Source organism: Semicossyphus pulcher, unplaced genomic scaffold (genome assembly GCF_022749685.1).
Source record: "Semicossyphus pulcher isolate SPU_LCO1_2020_fin unplaced genomic scaffold, fSemPul1.0.p SCAF_8, whole genome shotgun sequence".
Classification (NCBI taxonomy): Eukaryota; Metazoa; Chordata; class Actinopteri; order Labriformes; family Labridae; genus Semicossyphus; species Semicossyphus pulcher.
This window is the reverse complement of record NW_027211759.1, coordinates 12,069,220-12,088,738: the sequence shown is the minus strand read 5'-3', so window position 1 is coordinate 12,088,738 and position 19,519 is coordinate 12,069,220. Positions and strand designations below refer to the sequence as shown.

At 42.6% G+C, this 19,519-nt stretch overlaps 1 protein-coding gene across 2 annotated transcripts in view; it reads left to right on the top strand.

Annotated features, from left to right (window-relative positions):
• Positions 1 to 19,519, top strand: part of LOC138612531 (pleckstrin homology domain-containing family A member 5-like) — an 87,368-nt gene that overhangs the window by 55,080 nt on the left and 12,769 nt on the right. The window contains exons 7-17 of one of the 2 annotated variants that reach the window (XM_069685843.1): positions 1,862 to 1,934; positions 3,793 to 3,893; positions 5,588 to 5,703; positions 7,242 to 7,748; positions 9,746 to 10,226; positions 11,983 to 12,066; positions 12,757 to 12,876; positions 14,500 to 14,553; positions 16,112 to 16,192; positions 19,198 to 19,260; positions 19,341 to 19,421. In XM_069685843.1, coding sequence (XP_069541944.1) covers positions 1,862 to 1,934; positions 3,793 to 3,893; positions 5,588 to 5,703; positions 7,242 to 7,748; positions 9,746 to 10,226; positions 11,983 to 12,066; positions 12,757 to 12,876; positions 14,500 to 14,553; positions 16,112 to 16,192; positions 19,198 to 19,260; positions 19,341 to 19,421 — 1,761 coding nt within the window. Of the gene's footprint in view, positions 1 to 1,861; positions 1,935 to 3,792; positions 3,894 to 4,714; positions 4,782 to 5,541; positions 5,704 to 7,241; positions 7,749 to 9,745; positions 10,227 to 11,982; positions 12,067 to 12,756; positions 12,877 to 14,499; positions 14,554 to 16,111; positions 16,193 to 19,197; positions 19,261 to 19,340; positions 19,422 to 19,519 lie in introns of those variants that run through there. The other variant, XM_069685842.1, reaches the window with a different exon arrangement.

The following is a 19,519-nucleotide window of genomic DNA, read 5'->3' as shown; positions in this document are numbered from 1 at the left end:
CACTGGGAGAACAAAATGCCACAGTGATTGATGTGATGGTGAAAGCCACGTTTTTCCCGCCTGAGCAGAGAGAGATCTGACAGAACTTTTGATAGAGTTTATTCATGAATACTTTGTGAACTTAGTGGTTAAACCTTGGTTAAACTAAGGGAAGGTGATGAGTTGATGGATGCGAGAAATTTGACTCTTGTTCTTACATTTCTGATGTGCCTCTGTTAAGTTCATACGGAGCCGCATCTGGTATTGTGACTTTTTGATACTAATGTGTTAAACACGCTGGTTCATGGAATTGAATTTCCATTTAAAGTAAACTGCTGCCCACATGCTGCTTCACCATAATGACACAGTTGCTGAGGTCCCTCCCCCTGCTTTTTTCTCTGGGTGGAAGCCACGATTAAGGACTCTGCTCAAGTTTTCCAATAAAGCCAACGGGGGAGTTAATACCCTTTTCCTCACCCCTCATCCTTCACAAGCAGCAGCCTGAAACCCCCTTTGATCACAGCATCGCCGTGCTGAAGAACAACTTAAGCAAAGGAGTTTTTTTTATGTTTTTATTCCCCATTGAGCAACAATCTTCTCTAAAAGGTGGAAGCTGTTTATTTCATTGAAATTTTAATACAGCGGAGCACTCTCTTTATTATGTTTATTCCTTACAAGACATCAAATGGTTCCCTTGAAATAAATAAATTACCCCTACCACATCTCTGGCCAGCAATTTGTGAAATTTAAGTGGCAGAAATTGTGCAGAACAAAATGGATGAGTTCCACACAAATCCATTAAAGCATGATTTAATTATAATGTCGGTCCAAGGAGGCATTTTGTACTGCAGCAGCAAAAGAGGTGATAACTGGTTCCTTGAAGGCCTGTCAATCACTTTGAAGTGAAGCATAGCAAACTTTCAACTGTTTTTAAAAGGGGTGCAACGGATCACTAAACTCACGTACAGATCCTATCACATTTTTTGAGTTACAAATGGGATCATATCTCGGATCATTAAGAAAAAGCAAAGCATATTTACAATAATTGTTAACTGAAAAATGTTTCTGGATGCAGAAAAATCAGACTACGACGCATCTTTTAATTATCAGTATCAGTAGTAAGTCAGTAAACATTACAAACTCCATAAATCCTTCTGTAGGTTAGTGCGTTACAAGTATAATCTACAAAAACAAGGTTTTTACAGAGCAGCAGTGCTCACAGCGGACGTGTGTGTATTTTTTTTACTGGCTACTGTCTTAAGTCACAAGCCATAAAACAAACTGTGAGCATCGTGAATCTAACTTTGTGTAAGAAGGCTACCGGTAAGTTATCCGAAGCTACCGATTGTTATCACAAGCGACCACCAGCTAGCTCCTTCAAAATAAATGCGGACGCGGAGAGGGGGAAAGAAGAGCAGATGCTGTGCACCTCTCGTTAAAAATACCACACACAAGAAATCAAGATTCTTAAGCTTTAGGTTTAGCATCGCGGTGAAGCTTGTTTAAGGTTGGATTTTTGACTGACTTTGGTGAACGTCTGTTGAATATCCAAATTTAAACTAACTTCCTAACCCAGTCTTGCAGCAGCTGCTCCGTGATCGTTTTTCCCCCCCAAAACTGTTGTTCAGGTTCTGCCACGGCGTCTATGCAGTATGGTTCATGTCCACATGACCCCTCTAATCATTACAAATAAGAGTCAGCACAACACACAGTCTTGTCTCTTTTCAGTGCAGCTGTGCATACGGATTTAGAGGCAGCAAAAAACATATTTTACATCATGATGTTAAACTGTGCATCGGTCCGCTGATCACATGCGTTCTGACCTGTGGGAAGTCTTGAGTTCATGTCGTAACAGAACCTTGTTCCTCTGGTGTGTTTTCAGGACAGTACAGGGATGAAGCTGTGGAAGAAGAGGTGGTTTGTGCTGTCTGACCTGTGCCTCTTCTACTACAGAGGTGAGTCCTGTCCTCTCAGCTACACTAACACGTTTCATCAGCACTGCACAGCTTACAACAGGTCAAACCTGTGACCTTCAAAACCACAAGCAGTGCTTTTGGCGATTGTTAATGAATTTGAATCCAACCCCTGCGCTAAGCGGCCCGTCAGGTCCAACTGAGGAGATGTTTTAATTGAAATTGCTCTCCTGTCGTCTGATTTGCCAAGTGATAAATCATTTTTTCCCCAAGCAAAGCCAGGAATGTTAGAAGAGAAAGCTCAGCAGGAAATTTGATTTTGCTTTAAAATTCACTCAAGTTTCTAGATGATGCTGCTGTTTGTGTGCAGTTGTTGCATACTAGTGTAACTCTTGGATTCAGTTGCATTAAACAAGTTTATGTAGCTATTATTTAAACATGCTCGTCTCATTCCACATCAGACGAACCGCTTTTATATTATCACTGTGGTCATCTTTTTGTGGTTTTATATCATTCTGTAATTTAGTGGAGACAACCCATAATTTCACAACCAAGAAGTAAAAGTTCCATTTTGATTTTGTGTTTGATATTTTATTCAAACAAACCCTTGCATCTTAATCATTGTCAAATCTTAGTCATGCTTTATAATGATAGAGGATAATCTGGATATATAATTGAATGCAAACTTTTAAACTGCACTGGGACTCCCACAATAAGCCTGCCTTTGCTGCTATTGCACAGTAGGAGAAAATGTGCTAAACGGGATCTTTTATATAAGATGCTATTGACTAAGCTGTTAGTGATTTCGTCTTGTAATGTCTATATCAAATATTGACACGGCTGTGTCCAGAGAACACGGACAAAAAGAGAAATGTTTACTGTGTAAGATAACTGTAGAGGATGTGTACTGCTGCAGCTACAGAGAAAATAAGGGTCTTGCCTGGAACAAATCCATGTACCACAATGTCCCCTGCCTTCTTGATGCGGATACAGTCATCATTTCTGCTGATCACGATGACATCTAGTCTGTGTTATTTCTGGTGTCTGCCAGTCCTGTCGCCCTCTTTCCGCCCACTGACTGACAAAAGCCACAGCCAGCAGCAGACCCAAAGGCTTTATCCAGACGGACATGTAGAGAAATCCATCCATCAGCAGAGAGTGGGCAGAGGGGTCATGAACTGTGCTGCCCCTCCTTTAAGCTGGACTGTGGTTATCAGACTATTATTGTGCGCTCAGTGACTCCTCTGTAATATCCTCTGTGATTGAGTGTTTCAGAGGTATGTGGAGACTTTGTGAATAAATAAATGTGGGGGAAGTGGACTGCAGGTACAGCTGATGCTGGCCTAAGATAAATCCAACAATCCTTCAGGCTTTAATCATGCAGTTTAACTTCTAACCTACCAGAATCCCTTCATATATTACTCACCATTAAAGCGCCATATTCATCCCTGTCCAATTAGAGCTAACATAACATCCCCAGTCAACACACAAACATGGACAGTTGCCAGTGAGACGGAGCAGATGCACATATGGGACTGCAGCACTCATTTCCCTGATACAGTTTGTTTTCCTGCACTGTTTTGGGTAAGCAGTGCAGATTGCTTATATCAAATTAGGAGGGTTAAGCAATTCTCTGCTTAAAACTCGGGACTCAATCTAATCCCCCCTGTGGAGAGTGCTCCATTGTCAATGTGGAGCCCTGTCTGCTAACTTAATGAGGATTAGAGCGGCCTAGTCGCATAGGACATCGAATCAATGCTTTTCCACTGATTGGACTCTGCTCAGCTGACCAACACACTCATCATCTTTTTTTACTTCACATTCAAATTCAAAATTGTTTACAAACTAATGCTCCACAACCTCCTAATGCATTGTGTTGACTTGGTCCTTTTCTCTGCAGATGAAAAAGAGGAGGGGATTCTTGGCAGCATCCTCCTACCGAGCTTTCATATATCCATGCTGTCTGTGGATGATCACATTAACAGAAAATATGCCTTCAAGGTCAGTGCGTGTTTGCATTCCTGTCGAACTTTGTCAGACTGCACATTTAATGGTTGAGAGCACAGAAAGGTCCGTAAGTAATTAGTGTTATTTAAAGCTCTGATAATATAAGATGGGGAAACCTTTAAATCACTGCTATACAGTTTAAAGGTTGGTCTTAGAGTCCCTCTTTATTATGTAAATCAACTGTGTAAGTTTGCTTTGATCATTTCTCTACTGAAGAAAAAAAGTCATACACAGTAAAGTAATGCAAGTCATACTTTAAACCTGAACTGTGCATCGCCAATGCTAAGAAAGCAAAGAAGCCAACAGTGATATGTCTGTGCTCGCTGCTGCCAGTGGTGTAGTACTAGAGCGTGGCAATAGATGACTCGGAAACCCCAAGTTACAGGGCAGCAGGCATATTTTATGGTGTATTCAGTATTTGACTGTGGGTCCTTCACAAACCAAGAGAGACAAAAAAGTTGACCTGCCAAGTACAGCCGAACACAGACGCCCAGGAGTCTGCCCAAGGTCTCTCCAACCACACAGCCCACTCCTTTTCCAACTTAGACTGAGAGAGAAACATGAGAGCGGGGCACGACCTCTTCAGTTTACAGTGATTCACTCAGGAATGGGATGACTTTTTGACTTCATAGTTTTCATCCTAAACTTTTCCTGTCCCTCGTTGTTGTGGTCATGTCATTTAGAGTTTCTTATTTCCTTTATTATCTCAGGAAGTTGGAGTAAGGACAGTGCTTTTGTTTTTTTTTCAGCCATCGGTAAACAGGATATTGAGGTTGTGCACTAAACATTCTGTTTTTCTCTTTCCATGTCTGGCCGTAACAATAAATTGGTTTGTTCTCTGCAAGCAAACAGAGCAGCTACAGAACAAGGCGTATGTTAGTGGTAAGTCCTACATTACTGTGACCCTTATCTCGTGGTATGCAAGAAGCCATGATGACTCACGGTTTGATGTATTTGGGTGCTACAGATGCTCAGAGCCAACACGTAGCATTTTTTTTACCACTATTCTTAGAAAACACATTAAAGTAATAATCTCGAAGATTTTCATCCAAATAAATGTCTGTTAAGTCACTATCACCGAATTAGGTAACACAATGCTGATTGAACAAATGCCCACTGCATTTGCACTATTACAGACTGGGTGTCTGGTGCTACTTGCGCGAAAAAAAACGCAAGCGGCGCCCAGTTAGTGACGCGTTTTCCATCACCCAGCAGTGGTTGGTCTACCAGAGAGGGTAGGCGGAGCTAAGCGGCTGCTTTTCCGGTCTCTGCAAGTGTTGAGAGTAAACAGTAATCTACTGTGGCTGAACAAACAAAGAAAAGATGGATGACTACAGATACAACTTCAAACATAAGTCAGAATAAGAAACAAATTCGCTGCTCAGATGAAGGCAAACGGTTTCAACCGGAGCCAACTGTGGACGTCACACATGCAACACAGTTTGGATATCTGGGAAGTGTGCTCCCGCAATTACTGTTTATTCACCAAAGAGAGCGAAACTGAAATCTTCGAGATTATAACTTCATTCATGTCATTTTTGCCACACAATATCAAGAAATCCACATTTAGAGATAAACCTACAAATAAGCAACCTACACCTGTCAGCTAACTCACCATTTTCTCCTCTCCTCTCTCTTCCAGATAACGTTTCTCTGTGTGTCACTGTTCCTGTCCACTGTCTATCCAGGCGACACATCCCAACATGCGGACATACTATTTTTGCAGCGACGCAGCCAAAGACATGGAGTCTTGGATGAAAGTAATGACAGATGCTGCCCTTGTGCATTCAGAGCCGGTGAAAAGGTTTGTAGGAGCATCACTAATGTAGTCATTTTTACAGAGAGGCTGTATTTTATTCGAAGCAGGGAGAATACAGTGGGCTTTCTCGCTCCAGTGGAGAAGAAGACATTTGAAAAAGGCATTTGAGGACATTTCTTAAAACACAAATGATTGACCTTGTTTTTCTCTTCTGCATGCTGATTTTTTTTTTATTGAAAGCAAGCGCTTTAAAATCCTTCTGTTAAGCTTTTAAAGTTCTTAAGCAATAGTTCAACACGCGCATTTGACATTTCTCATCTGTGGGTTTAAAGAAGCTGTGACTATTTAATGTTATGTAACTGTTTATTTTTTACCATTGAAGTGTTGCTTACATGAGAATGCCATGTGCATGTGGGCATATCCCGCCTGTGATTGCATGCTGCAGGTTGTTTAGGGGATGTTGTGCACAGCTGTGCTGGCTGATCAGGATCACTGACTCATCAGGATGAGTTTTTTTTCCTCCCTTTTTTAAACTGTGTTAAATGACTGTGATTTGGCAGCTCGCCTGTCTAATGCCCTCCTTTTACATGGGCGAGCAGAGGCGAATTAGTAAAGTGCTTTGTAATTACACAGCCTAGTAGTGCCTGAAATCCACTGAAGAGTGCTGGTAAATAGGACACTGTGATGTTGTTATAAAGTTATAACAGATTTGTAATATCTTTATAGACAGTATCCCGTATCTTTTATCCTATAGACAGTATTACATTTTATCACCGCCTTACATATTTAAAGCTGGTGGATTGTGTTTAAAAGAACAAGACTCAGAGCCCCACCTCCTTATCTGTTAAGGGCCTTTCCCCTTTAAGTGTTTCTACCCTCTCTTTTAAACCTGTCTGAGTAAATGCGCGCTGACCATTAAAGGGCTTATGGTGTGCTCAACTGGGCTGCCGGAGCCACAGAAGGCTGGAGAAGACATTACGTGACTAGTGCTGCTATTCAAGAGGATACAAGTGGAAACTGTGAAAGGATGCCTTTCCAATTGCCCTCCTACTGCTAACCCAGTGAGCCGTGCTACTGAGGGGAATTTGCCAAACTTTGAAGCTGTGACCTTGACTCTGTTTAAGGCCAAGGAGCAGTGGTGTCGGTTACCTCCGGAGACCTCCCTAAGGACCACAGAGCTGTAGATAGGGCTTCTAGAGAGGAGGCAAAGGGGAGTTGCAAATGCACAGGCGGTGCTTTATTGAAGATATCTGATTTCCTTTTACACGCCTGGCCTCCTCCAGCAGCTGGAAAAAAGATTGTGCACCACCGCCCGTTTTCTTTTTGTTTCCAAGCTGCCGGCGTTAGAAGAGTTCACAAAGGTAGTGCATTAGTTCTGCAAGATCTTTTATCCATACTCGATAGAGTTTCTAAAACGCCTTTACTGGTGATCTGTGACACAGATGAGTATCCCAGCTGCCACTTTAATCTAATGTAGTTATCATCCTCCAGTGTCTGCTCAGGTGATCTCGTGTCTTGTTTTCCTTTAGTCTACATAGTTTATTTTAATTATTATTCTAAGGAGTCCTCTTTGTCTTCATCAGGCTGGACAGGCTAAAAGTGGAGCAGTGTGGACCGCAAGAAATCAATCACGTGGCCAACAACAGGCCGCCGCTCACTCAGCCTGAAATCCAGAACAATGAACGCAACCGTGAGGTGGACCATGAGCACGCTGCATCAGTCGCATCCGCCACAGCAGAAGAAGAGAGGAAGCAGCGGGACGCTGAGCGCTACGGCTTCCAGAAGGACGGGACTGAGCGCGAGCGTCCGCTCACAAAGATCAACAGCATCAAACTGCAGCCAGCTCAGGCTGCAGCTGTCAAGGCGAACATCGCCTCGCCGCAGACTCCCACAGAAATGGATGGTTTACATCACAGCCCTCGGGTCAATGGATCTGGTGAGCCGTGTCCATCTAATGGTACCGGAGTTCCCCCTCAGCGGAGTCCCACCCACGAGCCGGACCGGACCCTGAGTAGGACCAGCTCTATGCAGCAACTGGAGCAGTGGGTCCGCACGCAAAGAGGGCGCAACCAGGACGATGACACCAGGAGGTTAGTTCGATTATTATTTCATTTTATAGAATATGAATCTAAATTATTTCATTGTGTGATCTCAAAATATGTGTGCTGCAAGAGGAGAATGTGCCAAGTCGTTTGAGGTTATGCACAAGAGTCTAACTTTACCTTCTTTGACAACAAGCTGAACTTGGCAAAACTTGGTATAATCTAGAAATGCTGATTTACCTGCATCTTTAGTCAGGAGGGATTCTCTCTAAGCACCTGGGCGCCCACATACGGCACATATGCAGATTCTCCAAAGCTTCTTAGACCCGTTTTTCCTGTAAAGCTGTGTTAAAGCCAGAGGATTCACCCACTCCTCCCCATCATTTAAACACTTTGATATTACACCATTGAGTTCACCGCTAAGTAGAACTGGGGGATTCACAATAGCTGAGCAGAGCTGTTAGCTGGAGCTACTGCATGAGACTGTTCCCCCGCTGTGAGTCTCATTTTTAATTGGTCGAGATTAAACTTGCTCTCTCACCATGTCTGCCTGTCTGCCTGCCTGGCCGTCTGTCAGTGTGTCTGTCTCTCCATCTGTTTATCTGTCTGTACACAGCCATGCCGGTTTGCCTCCATTTACACCTTAAATATGTTTAGCAGAAAAAACTGACATACACGCCTTCTTTGTGAAGATTTTCATCGATGAGACTGCAACACTTATTTTTTTATCTCCATGGTGGTCCTCTTGGATAAATGTGTACACACCCTCTCCTTCAACTCTTTCACACTCTCTTTCTCATTGCATGCGTGTCCTCCAGAAGGATCTTTAGTTTCCATTTAATCACAAGTCTTTTTTTAAAATGCTACTGGGTTTTTACAGACTGGTGAGTGTTCCTGCCATGATCTGTCAGGGAGTCTCAATGAGAAGCTCTCCTGATGCCAGCTGCACTGACTTTGAACCCACTGTGGAAGTGGAGCTTTTCAGTGCTTTGTTGTCACTGGAAAGCTCTAATTTGTCCAAGGGAGAGTGAAGGGTCTGAATTCAATCTATATAACAGACTAGAATAGAGGTGTTTTGCTTCAAACTTCAAAGTATTAAAAAGGCAAATTAGAAACTTTCCTTTTTAAACTTTGCTATTTCACAATATTGCATTGCTTTGAAGTTAGAAAGTTAGCAGGCTATAATTGGGGGTTTTGGTTTTGGGTTTTGATATTATTAAAAATAACCAAATGGAAAAAGTAAAAATGAAAATCTTGCTGAATATGAATTTCCTCTCTATTCAAACCTGCCAGATAAAGCCAGTTATTTGCTTTTTGTGGCGATAAACGGTAATTGCGGGAGCACACTTCCCAGATATCCAGACAGTGTCGCATGTGTGATGTCCACGGTTGGCTCCGGTTGTAACTCTTGATTTTCCTCTCTGACGTTTGCCTTCATCTGAGCAGCGAATTTGTTTCTTTTTCTTTGGATTTTCTCTTATTTTTGAAGTTGTATCTGTAGTCATCGATCTTTTCTTTGTTTGTTCGGCCATAGTAGATTACTGTTTACTCGCAACAGAGACCGGAAAAGCAGCCGCTTAGCTCCGCCTACCCTCTCTGGCAGATCAACCACTGCTTGCTGATGAAAAATGCGTCACTAACTGGGCGCTGCTACTGATTTTTACCAGACAGCCAGTCTGTAATACTGCAAATGCAAAGGCTTTCATCAGTGGGCCATAGGCTCAATCACCATTGTGTTACCTCGTTCGGCGATAGAGAGACATTAATCGAGATTATTACTTTTAATACATTAATAAAATAGTTTCAGAATAATTAAATTGTGGGCTGATGTTAAAGTCCTAATGAAAACAGAAAGATATTTAAGCACGCTCACACTACATGTGAAATTAGTTTCTCTCATATCTGTGTTATTAATTAACAAGTAAATTGTTCTACTAATCTATTTGACTTTGACTTAACATCAGTTGGATAGTTTGTCAGTGTAAATGAAGTGAACAATATTTCTTCAGCTCCCTCATTGATTTCTGTTCTGTCTTTGTCCCCAGCATTACATCATACCAGACGCTGCCTAGAAACATGCCAAGCCACCGGGTCCCCTATATGCCTCATTATGGCGACGGCTACTGCAGTATGCCCAGGAATAGCATGGCGCAGCGGGACAGCATCTGCAGCATGTCCCCATCGCTCTACGACCAGGCCCTGGGTCCCTCAACGGTCGACAAGCGCCGCTCCATGCGCGACGACACCATGTGGCAGTTATTTGAGTGGCAACAAAGGCAGGCGTACAGCAGGCCGCCGGGGCTTTACAGCAACATGGCCAGTCCCAAAACCATGATCAACCTGTCTGAGCACGCTGCACCCAGCCACTCCATCCCCCCTTCGCCCTCCCATGGCTCACTGTCGATGTACGGCACCTACTCGCCAATGAGATCCTACAACATGGGCAGCGCTCGTTCAGAGCTGTCCTCACCCGTCTACAGAAGAGATATGAGCATTGACAGGCGGCACAGGCCACAACCCAACAAGGTCTGTTCAGGCACAAAAACATGCGTAAAGCTCCTGTGAGGAGTTTTTCGCTGGTTGTGGCACGGACTGATATTTATTCTGATTACTCTATATGAGCTACAAAAGCAAACCAGATCATCAGCGACAAGATTATTTCTATATAGTTATTTTTAATGCCTGAAACTGGTGGTGGGGGATGAAGCTATTAACTGCACGATGCTTTGTTTACATTTTTCTGGGCAAAAATTTAAAGTGAGTGATACATATGATTGTTAAAGAAAGCAGGATGAGATTATTTGTTAAAAACCACCACTTAAGCACGTACAGGACAAAATCAGCAAAGAGATAAGAGGTACGACTTTGTCTACATGGGGCGCCTAAATCAACCATTGGTGCTTTAAAGGGCCAGTTCACCGATTTTCATCCGCAGTCCTATCATGCTATTATGGGGAGCTAATGCCATTATGGTAGAAAAAAAAGCTATTTTGCTATGTGCCTTTTGAGGAAGCTATCTGCTTCTCCAATGGGCCCTGGAAAACCTCCGCAAGATGACGTACAATGCGTCATTTGCCATGGAGCTTGCTAAACTACACTTCCTCACTCTAGGACCCCGCCTCTGATGTCATGTCTCGTTCAAAATTGTCAGATTTCAAATGTAGACTGCAGACCTGAAGATTTTTTTTAAACGATCCACCGGTATATTCTCGTCGCATTTCGGATTCTGTACCGCTCTAACCCGCTGTCTGCAGCGATCAATGCCCTTGACTGGAATATGGTAGTATTTCACTCCAGCGTCTCTCGCTGGGCCGTTCCTTTCAGAGGGGCGCAATGCACGCTGGGTGTTATAGGAATGTAGAATGGGTGAAACCACGAGCTGTTTGTACAACTTTCTCCACAGCTATGGCGCCAATTTCAAATATTATTGCTTCTATCGATTACAGAGAACACCAGCTTTGACTGACAGTGGCTTTTTTTCCAGGGGCCTATTGTTCCTTTAAGTGGCGGTTCACCTACAAAAAAACAAAACAAGAGAGCTTTAGTTCTTATTGGTAACATTTAGAAAAAACAAATCTGAGAATAAAATGAAGGTGAGTTAAATTTTGCGTTAAAAACACTTTTACAGGGGCGCTGGTTTGTCTCGGTTGGTAGAGCAGGCGCCCCACGTGCAGAGGCTGCAGTCCTCGTCGCACTCATCGCGGGTTCGGCTCCTGGTCTGCAGAACATTTGGTGCATGTCATCCCCCGCTCTCTCCTCCCAACGTTTCCTGTCTATCTTTGGCTGTCCTTTCAATTAAAGGCAAAAAAGCCCAAAAAATAATCTTAAAAAAATTAATAATAATACGCTTTTACAAATAATCAAAAGAAGCATCTCTTTTTATAATCAGTGCCAGAACGCGCTGTCAACAGTCTCCTTTTGGAAATCCATTTTACTTAAGGAGTCAGAACTGTTGTCAGCGTGTGCTTTGGATTTTCGAGAACAACAGGGACCCTAAAAGCTTCGTAGCTTTTAAAAGCTTACTACCCTTTTAGAGTGTTTCTGTTCCCATCCATTCATCAAGTAATTTTCATAGTTTTGAGCAGCACAAACTAAATACCAATCATTTATATACTGTATCTGTGGGGACATGAATCGGAGATAAAAGAAAATATATTCATATGTCTAAATACCACTGAGGGTAAAAACAAATATATTTATGTGTTTTGATGGACTGTTGACTGTGCATGATTACTAAAAGAAGTCCGTAGTGTTTATTGCTTTTTTTAATTGTGTCCAGCAGTATGCCTACCCACCTGATAGGAGGTCTATGCCTGCAGGGATCCCAGTCCAGACTATCACTGCCCAGTCTCTCCAAGGCAAAACAGTGAGTCCTCATCCATGTTGTCCCCGTCTGTGTCTGTTTACGGAATTCATGTAAAACAGCACTGAGTAGTTTCCTGCTTGTGCTCTCTTGTGCGCTTATTAATTTGGGTTTAATTGGACTTCTTTGAGCGACAAGGCTATTTTCATAACACCCCCTACCCTCCCTCTCTCCTTCTCCCTCTCTCTGTCCTTCACTTCCTTCCAGGAAGACTTTGTGACAGAATCTTTAGAGACAGATTTTGGCAGGACTGGGATGTATGTTCCAAGTGGTAGGATTTAGGGTGTTTCTCACTTCAGGAGCTCCTTTGACTCGCTTCACATCAGTGAAGACTTAAAAACCCTGTCACTCACAACTCTCTAAGCCAGATCAGGAATTTATGTCAAAGCGGCGCACAGCACTGTGTCCTCGTGGAGCTGGGAAAGTGTGCACTGAATTCTGTATTAACTGCTGAACTCTTCTTCTGTTTTGAGTGGACGTGTGGATATTTGCATGCTGCTGACACTTTGGATATTCTCATGGTCCTGAGCTGCATGAAAACTCAATACCTAGATATAACCACTGTTCACCTTCTAGCAGCCTGATACCTCTAAACCTCCTGTCCTGGTGTGTTCTCTCCTTTCCTCTCCCACTCTCCCTGCGCTGTGTCCCTGCTTCCTTGTGGCTGTGTGTCCCTCCCTCCCTCCTTTGCAGCCTGAGGAACTGACTCTGCTGCTGATAAAGCTGCGGCGGCAGCAGGCAGAGCTAAACAGTATCCGGGAGCACACTGTAGCACAGCTTATGCAACTAAACGCGGATGGCAACAACCCAAAGGTCAGGCCCCCAGAGATTCCCCAGCAGGGGTGTGTGTTAGCATGTGGTGTGTGTGCCATCTTTACCCACTGCCATTATTCATCTGGATCTAAAGGATTCTTTTTGGTCTTCACACATGGATGATTAATGCAGAAGAGGCAGTACAGTGGTCATTTTCTCCATAAAGGGCTAAGCTTTGCCATATTTAGAGATCATCTATCTTTCTTTCAACTTTTTCCACAACTTGTGAAGAGTCTGGAAACAAAAATAATCCTATTTTACAACCAGCATCTGGCAGTCAGATCATGGCATTAGATCCATTTCAGTCAGGCGAGCAGCTGATTGAGTCTATTTGCTTCCCCTACTTAGAGTCCAGACAGATGTTAGCTGGAAAGGACACTTGAAGCCATTGGCGAGCTTAAAAGGTGATCGACAAAGGAGGTCAAGGCAACTAGCTTTTGTTAATCAGACTACAGATTTGACTGTTTCTGCTGTAAGTCAATCAGGCCTGAGGTGGTCGGGTATTTAGGTGTGTTACACCTTTTCAATGTTTTATAACCTACCTACCTACCTAATCTCTATTGAAATATTCTACATAGAAATGTTGAAGTGTTCTGTTTTCCGTTTGTACTACGCTTGTAGTCCGAGTAATATTGACCAATCACGTATCAGCAGGCTGCAGTGTATGCAAGAAAAACAGTCCGTGTGGAGAGCAAAAGCAGGCGGAACGTAATGACATCCCTGCTCCCATCATTGGCTATCTGACGATGATTTAGCTTCTTATTAATCTCTATAAACAGACATCTGCATGCTAACAGCTAACAATCTGTTCTAGATCTAAAATTCAGCTTGAGATAAATTTCCTTTACACTGTGTCACGAAAGCCGTTCAGTGTTTAGATTTCCCGACTTAGTCGAATGCATCAGATTGATCTGACCTCCGTTCGACAAACGAGCATTTTAAAAGTAGTTTGAGGACAGACCTGACAAAGCTTCATTTTTACAAATCTGCATCATGATGTTGAAATTCCGGCAAAGGTAAGACCCGTCAATTAAAGTCAATCACAAGAAAAACGGGTTCTTTTTCTGAAAACAATGCAGCACGCGGAAAAGGAAGTCTTGACTGGAAGTTGTTTATCGCTAACCGCTGGCTACACCCAGCATGTTGTCCTCAGAGGCTGTATCGTCGTCCGACTATAGCCGATGGGATCCGAGATTGCCTACCTACCTAACTTTAGCCAAAAAAGTTGCCATACTTTGTTAGTGGGCTAGACTAATCCATATTTTTTTTTACCTTATTTAGTTTATTTGGAACGTAACAAGACACTCGTCCCTTGTTTAAGTTGTATTGTAGTAATTTTCTCAGCCTCTTTTTGATCCAGTCTCTTTATGGCCATGTGGTTGCTAAGGACCTTTACTCTTTCACTCCCCATAGTACACTCAGTCTTTTACCATATATAGCACATCCTCTGCCTGACCTTATTTTCACCTTAGTCTTGCCTTCCTTTCTGTCCTGTTATATTTAGGTAAACTGGACATGAGATGCCTGTTTGTGTGTGTATGAGTCAGTATGAATGTGACCTTTTCTTTTTGTCTCACTCTCCTGTTGCCTTCTCTTTGCTCTCCTCTTTGCTGCTGACGTTAGAACGACATTCTCTCCCATCACCTCCAAAGGAACCTCATGTATTTGGACAATCAGGTGGGGTAATGCATGAATGCATGGCCCTGTCTCTTCCTGTCATGAACTGAACTCATTTAATGCTTTGCTATTGTTATAAGAAGCAGTACTGTCCTCTGGAAAATCCTTTGAGTTTCCTGTTTGATGCCGAGCTAACTTATCATTCCTTTTTTAATGTTGTTGATTATATAGGCAGAGTTACAAAGCATGGACCAATGTCACGTATCACAGCATTTATTGCCTACGCTTGTTTGCCATGTTGTCACCAGTGACTGTATATAAAGATGGACGACGAGTCTCCATCTGGTCTCATTGTACAAAATTGTAGCCAAAATAGCCCCTGAGGCGGACGCTGCCATCTTGTGATGGTGACGTCATTTGGAGCCAGAGTTGCGCAGTAGAGATCGGCGGAAGGAGCGGCCGTAGCCACTTCTGCTAACCAAAACACACACTTACATAAAGTATTTAACAGCAGGACAGCTTCTTGTGTTGGTCTGAGGTTAATGTTCACAGATACGTAAACTTCAATGACTGTAGTGATTGCTTTAGCTACGTCTCCTCTCTTCAGTCTTCTGCTCAGGAGCCGTATTTGTCAACAGAGCTGTCAATCATCCTTTTTACAGCATCAAGTAACTAATTAAAAATAAACTTGTCAGAAAAATAAACACTTGGACATAAATCAACATGATAAGAACTAACTATAATGACAGAAACCATGTTTGACGTGTATTTTGATTTTATAGTTTGACTCATGTCCCATCTGTTAACATGGAGGAGGCGGGCTTTATGCCCTATACTGCAGCCAGTCAGCAGGGGGCGCTCTAAATGTTTTGGCTTCACTTTTACGGAGCTGTCAGGTCGTCCATCTTTTTATACAGTCTAAGGTTGTCACTAAATAGATGGGCATCTTTAACCATTCATAAGTCCCTAAACTCATTGTCAGCTACACTAACTGCACATCTGAATATCACTTTACACTGTATAGTGTGGAGACATGAGGCTTTATGTCTTTTATAACATAGAACTAAGAAAGGCCTTTATTGTGTAACTGAACTGCTAAGAGCCTGCAAGGATATTGTTACCTATCTTTCATCGTTTTTTTTATCGCTCTGAAGGGCTTTGAGCGTTTCAGCAATTACAAAGGTGCACTGTATAGTACACAGAGGAGCAATAACACTTCTAATAATACAGACAGAGAAAATAATTTCATATTTAGACGAATTGGCCTCCTTTAGTGCAACCATTAAAAAAAATATGTAATTTAGCCATAAAGTGACTCTTAACATTTGCCCTCTACCGCCAGATACATCGCAACAATAGTGCTAGCTATATTTGAGCTCTCCACCCCTAATAAGAAAACATCTTAAAGCTTTGCACCTTGATGTCTTCCTGATCCTGTTTGTAAGCATCTCTTATCGCTCCTCGCTCCTGTGTCCATCCCTGTCCAGTCTGGATGCTCGTGTTTGATCTGCCTCATGAAAGCAAATGAGGTGTAACTTTATTGTCAGTGTTGTCTCTGAAGTCGAAGCACTGCTTTAAACTGACAATTTATATATCACTCCTTTCCACACTGGACTAGATGAAGGAAAATGACCCCTTAATCGTCATGACTCACACTTTGATTGAGAACTCTGCCCCGAGGCCTCAACTTTACCAGCAAGTAAGGCCAGCCTAAGGCTTTGCTCCGCCTCATCCTCACCAGTCGCTGTTGTTCTTTTGGTCTGTCGTGCTGCAATGCTCCTCCTCCGGTGTCCAAGTCCTCATGGCATCTTGAGACTGGTCTCCCTGTATTGTTTGTTTTCGCCAGCACCTTCTCATCCATTGCTTTTGACTGTTCTCCTCTTATTATGAGAAGTCATGCAAGTATGTGCATGACTTATAAAAGAGTAGTGATGTGTTTGCTTCCTCAGTCTCGGGTTTGTGTGTTGGAACTTGATATAGTTTACTTTAGAAGAACCGCCTATCTGTGGTTGCATCCAGAACATTCAGGTAGCAAAGCCTCCAGTCTCTACTCGTCTTGTTTTGTCTAGGGCCCTAACCAGTGAAGGTTAGTGTGTGATCTTCAAACCCCTTTGCAGAATGTGTTCCCTCTCATTAGCAGAGCCACCTGGACTTGGCAGTGAGACTCTAATTAGTACGACTTAATTGTGTGTCGCCAGACATGTCACTTTTCAGTCGGCTGCTTCAAGTGCCATGTCTTTCTGTGATTATAAGCACAACAAATAAATAAATGTACATTTCACTATCCAAAACTTGAAGTCAACTAGTGCACCAGCTGTGGAGTAGACTCTATACGGCCAGGGTGGCATACTGATGATGAGGAAGACAACAAATGTCTTTATCTTCCTTTCTGCATTACTTCCCTCTCATCCTCTCTTGTCGTTCTGCTGGGTGGAAGGATAAAGAGAGCCGGCTTGTGTGTGATGATGGCTATGACATCACTTTGCCACTTTTGTGCTCGCCTCTCGAGGTGAAAAAGTGCCGCCGAAAGACTCCCCTGTTGCCCACCCTCACCCCTCCGACCATTCATTGGTGAGCCAGCCAGGCAACAGCTGCATTCCCACCTGTTCAGCTGCATAAATTCTCCTCTTCCTCCTCCTCCTCCTCCCCCCTCATGTCACTTGTAATCCGCACCACACAACACCACCGTGAATCTCCCTGAGCTGTGGGAGAGTTTGCATGTTCTGTGTGGAATGCCGTGTGGTTCTCAGGTCCCACCTGCTTTAACTGTGCTGTGTGGTTCAGCTGAGGGAAAAGGTGTCAAGAAAATTGTGTGTGTGTGTGTGTGTGTGTGTGTGAAAGAGTGCAGGTGTGTGGAGTGTTAGTTCGCAGTCGAGTCTGTAGGTATTTGGACAGTGGGTCATTATTTTGTTGTTTTGGTTCAGTAGACTGGATTTGAAACTGAATGATGACGTTAAAGATGAGATAAAATAATCCTTTATTCGCCGTGTGTTGACTGTTATCTTTAGGGAGGGTTTAAAGTGTAAGGATTGAACATTATCACATTGTACAACCAAAGCAAGCAATGTTTTTTGAGCCAGATATGTGATCTGAAATGTGACATGATTATGTTTATTATGATTAAGGACCAGCATATAGACCCAATTTAAAGACCAGCTCCAGTCATGTTTTAAGACATATAAAATGCTCTGCTTGAAATAATAAATTGTTTCTGATATGTTTTTTCTGTAAAATACGTTTAATTACCTTGTAAAAATCCTCCCAAGGCATCTCCTCCTTCTCCTTTAGTAAAAAAGAGTTATGCAAATTTACAACTGCTCCCTCCGCTGTGAAAACAAAACATGTCCCTGACATCGTTTAGTGGCAACTTGTTGAAACTTAGCTAGCTTGAAATGTAGTAATTAGTAGTAGTAACGTTAACGTCAGTAGTGAGTTTGCAAGAATTGACGGTTACAGCTGGCATAATGATATGCATCGCGTCATCCCGTCCATTAACGGATTGGCTTTGTGACGTCTCAAACCTGCCAATCTGAAAACGTGTTGTTCAGCCTGTCCTTGGTACACTGCAGTTTAAAAGCAGACAGGCCCAGCCATGGAGATGACTGCTCATGTTGTCCCTGATATGTCTTGTAGCACATGAAAAACACCACGTGGAGATGTTTACAAGGTTAAACACTGGATTTTCACTGGAGGGGGGCTTTAAGAAAACGTAAAGCAGATATCTGTAGGGTGTAGGTTTGCCATTCACTGTCTGGTAATGACAGTATTGAGAATGATAACCGAGTTAAAGTGTATGTTAACTTAAGAAAACAATCTGGGTTCCTCCAAATTTCTTGTCCCTAATATGAATCTCAATTAATATAAAATGTTTGTACTTTGACCTTAATGTCATTTGAAATCCAGTGAGCAGAAACACAAAACAACAAAATGATTATTTCACTGTCCTGATATTTGTGGATTTGTATTGCTTTACATGTATTGCTTTTAGATATAGGAGAGTGGGTGTATGATGACGCATTTTCTGGAAACATGGGATCCAATGCAGTTGAATTAATTTCCCCTGTTTGAGCACTTTTTCCTCTTTGAATTAAGAAGTTTGTTGGTTTCAATTCAAGTGAAAAGAAGGATGCGTCTTTCTTGGTTTTCTCTCTACATGGATGTAGGATAAGAGTAGAAGTAAATGAACAGTCTGACATTAATCAGCTTTTGTATGTCCTTAATGCTTCTGAGCATTATGAGTGTAAGGTCAGCCCTCAGGAGCTCTGTGGTTATGTTGTTATTCTGGGAAAACCTTTAAATAAAATTAAACTTTGACTTGACGCAACACATTCAAAGTTGACCACAGGCAGTCCTTGGAGAAATTAGCCGCAGAGCATGTGCTGGAGAAAACACAGATAGTGGACACAGCTTATGCACCGACTATAAAGTTTAGTTTGCAAGATTGTTTTCAATAACTTGTGCTGATGGAGACAAAATGTGGGCGACGAAACACGAGGCGCCAGAATCTTTGTTTGGACTGGCTGCTCTCCCACTGTTGGTTTGCTAACTTAGATTGTTTGATTGAGGGAAATATGAGTTTCGACTCGAGGACAAAACCCCTGGCTCAGTGAGAGAGCCTTGTCATGACACTGCATTAGATCTCCAGATTCGAATGTGTATGTGCATTGTTGGTGTCTCCTTCTAATATTACGCGTTTCTTCACAGCTGAGTCCAGAAGACTACAGCCAACACGCCTATACATGTATGCCAGAGGAGGCGGACACTGATGTAAGTCCAGCGTTGCTCTCTCACATGATGTTAGTTCCAACTGAACATTATGGCTCATAACTTTATTGTTTCCTCATCAGACCAAACTGAGTCGGTTGTGTGAGCAGGATAAACTGGTGAGGACACAGGAGGAGAAACTTCAGCAGCTGTACAGAGAGAAGGTGACTAAACACTCCACATCTGTCATCATTACTTTCACACACAAAACTCTGATTAAAATGTGCACAAGGGTGCCAAGTGAAAGAAAATAAACAAGATA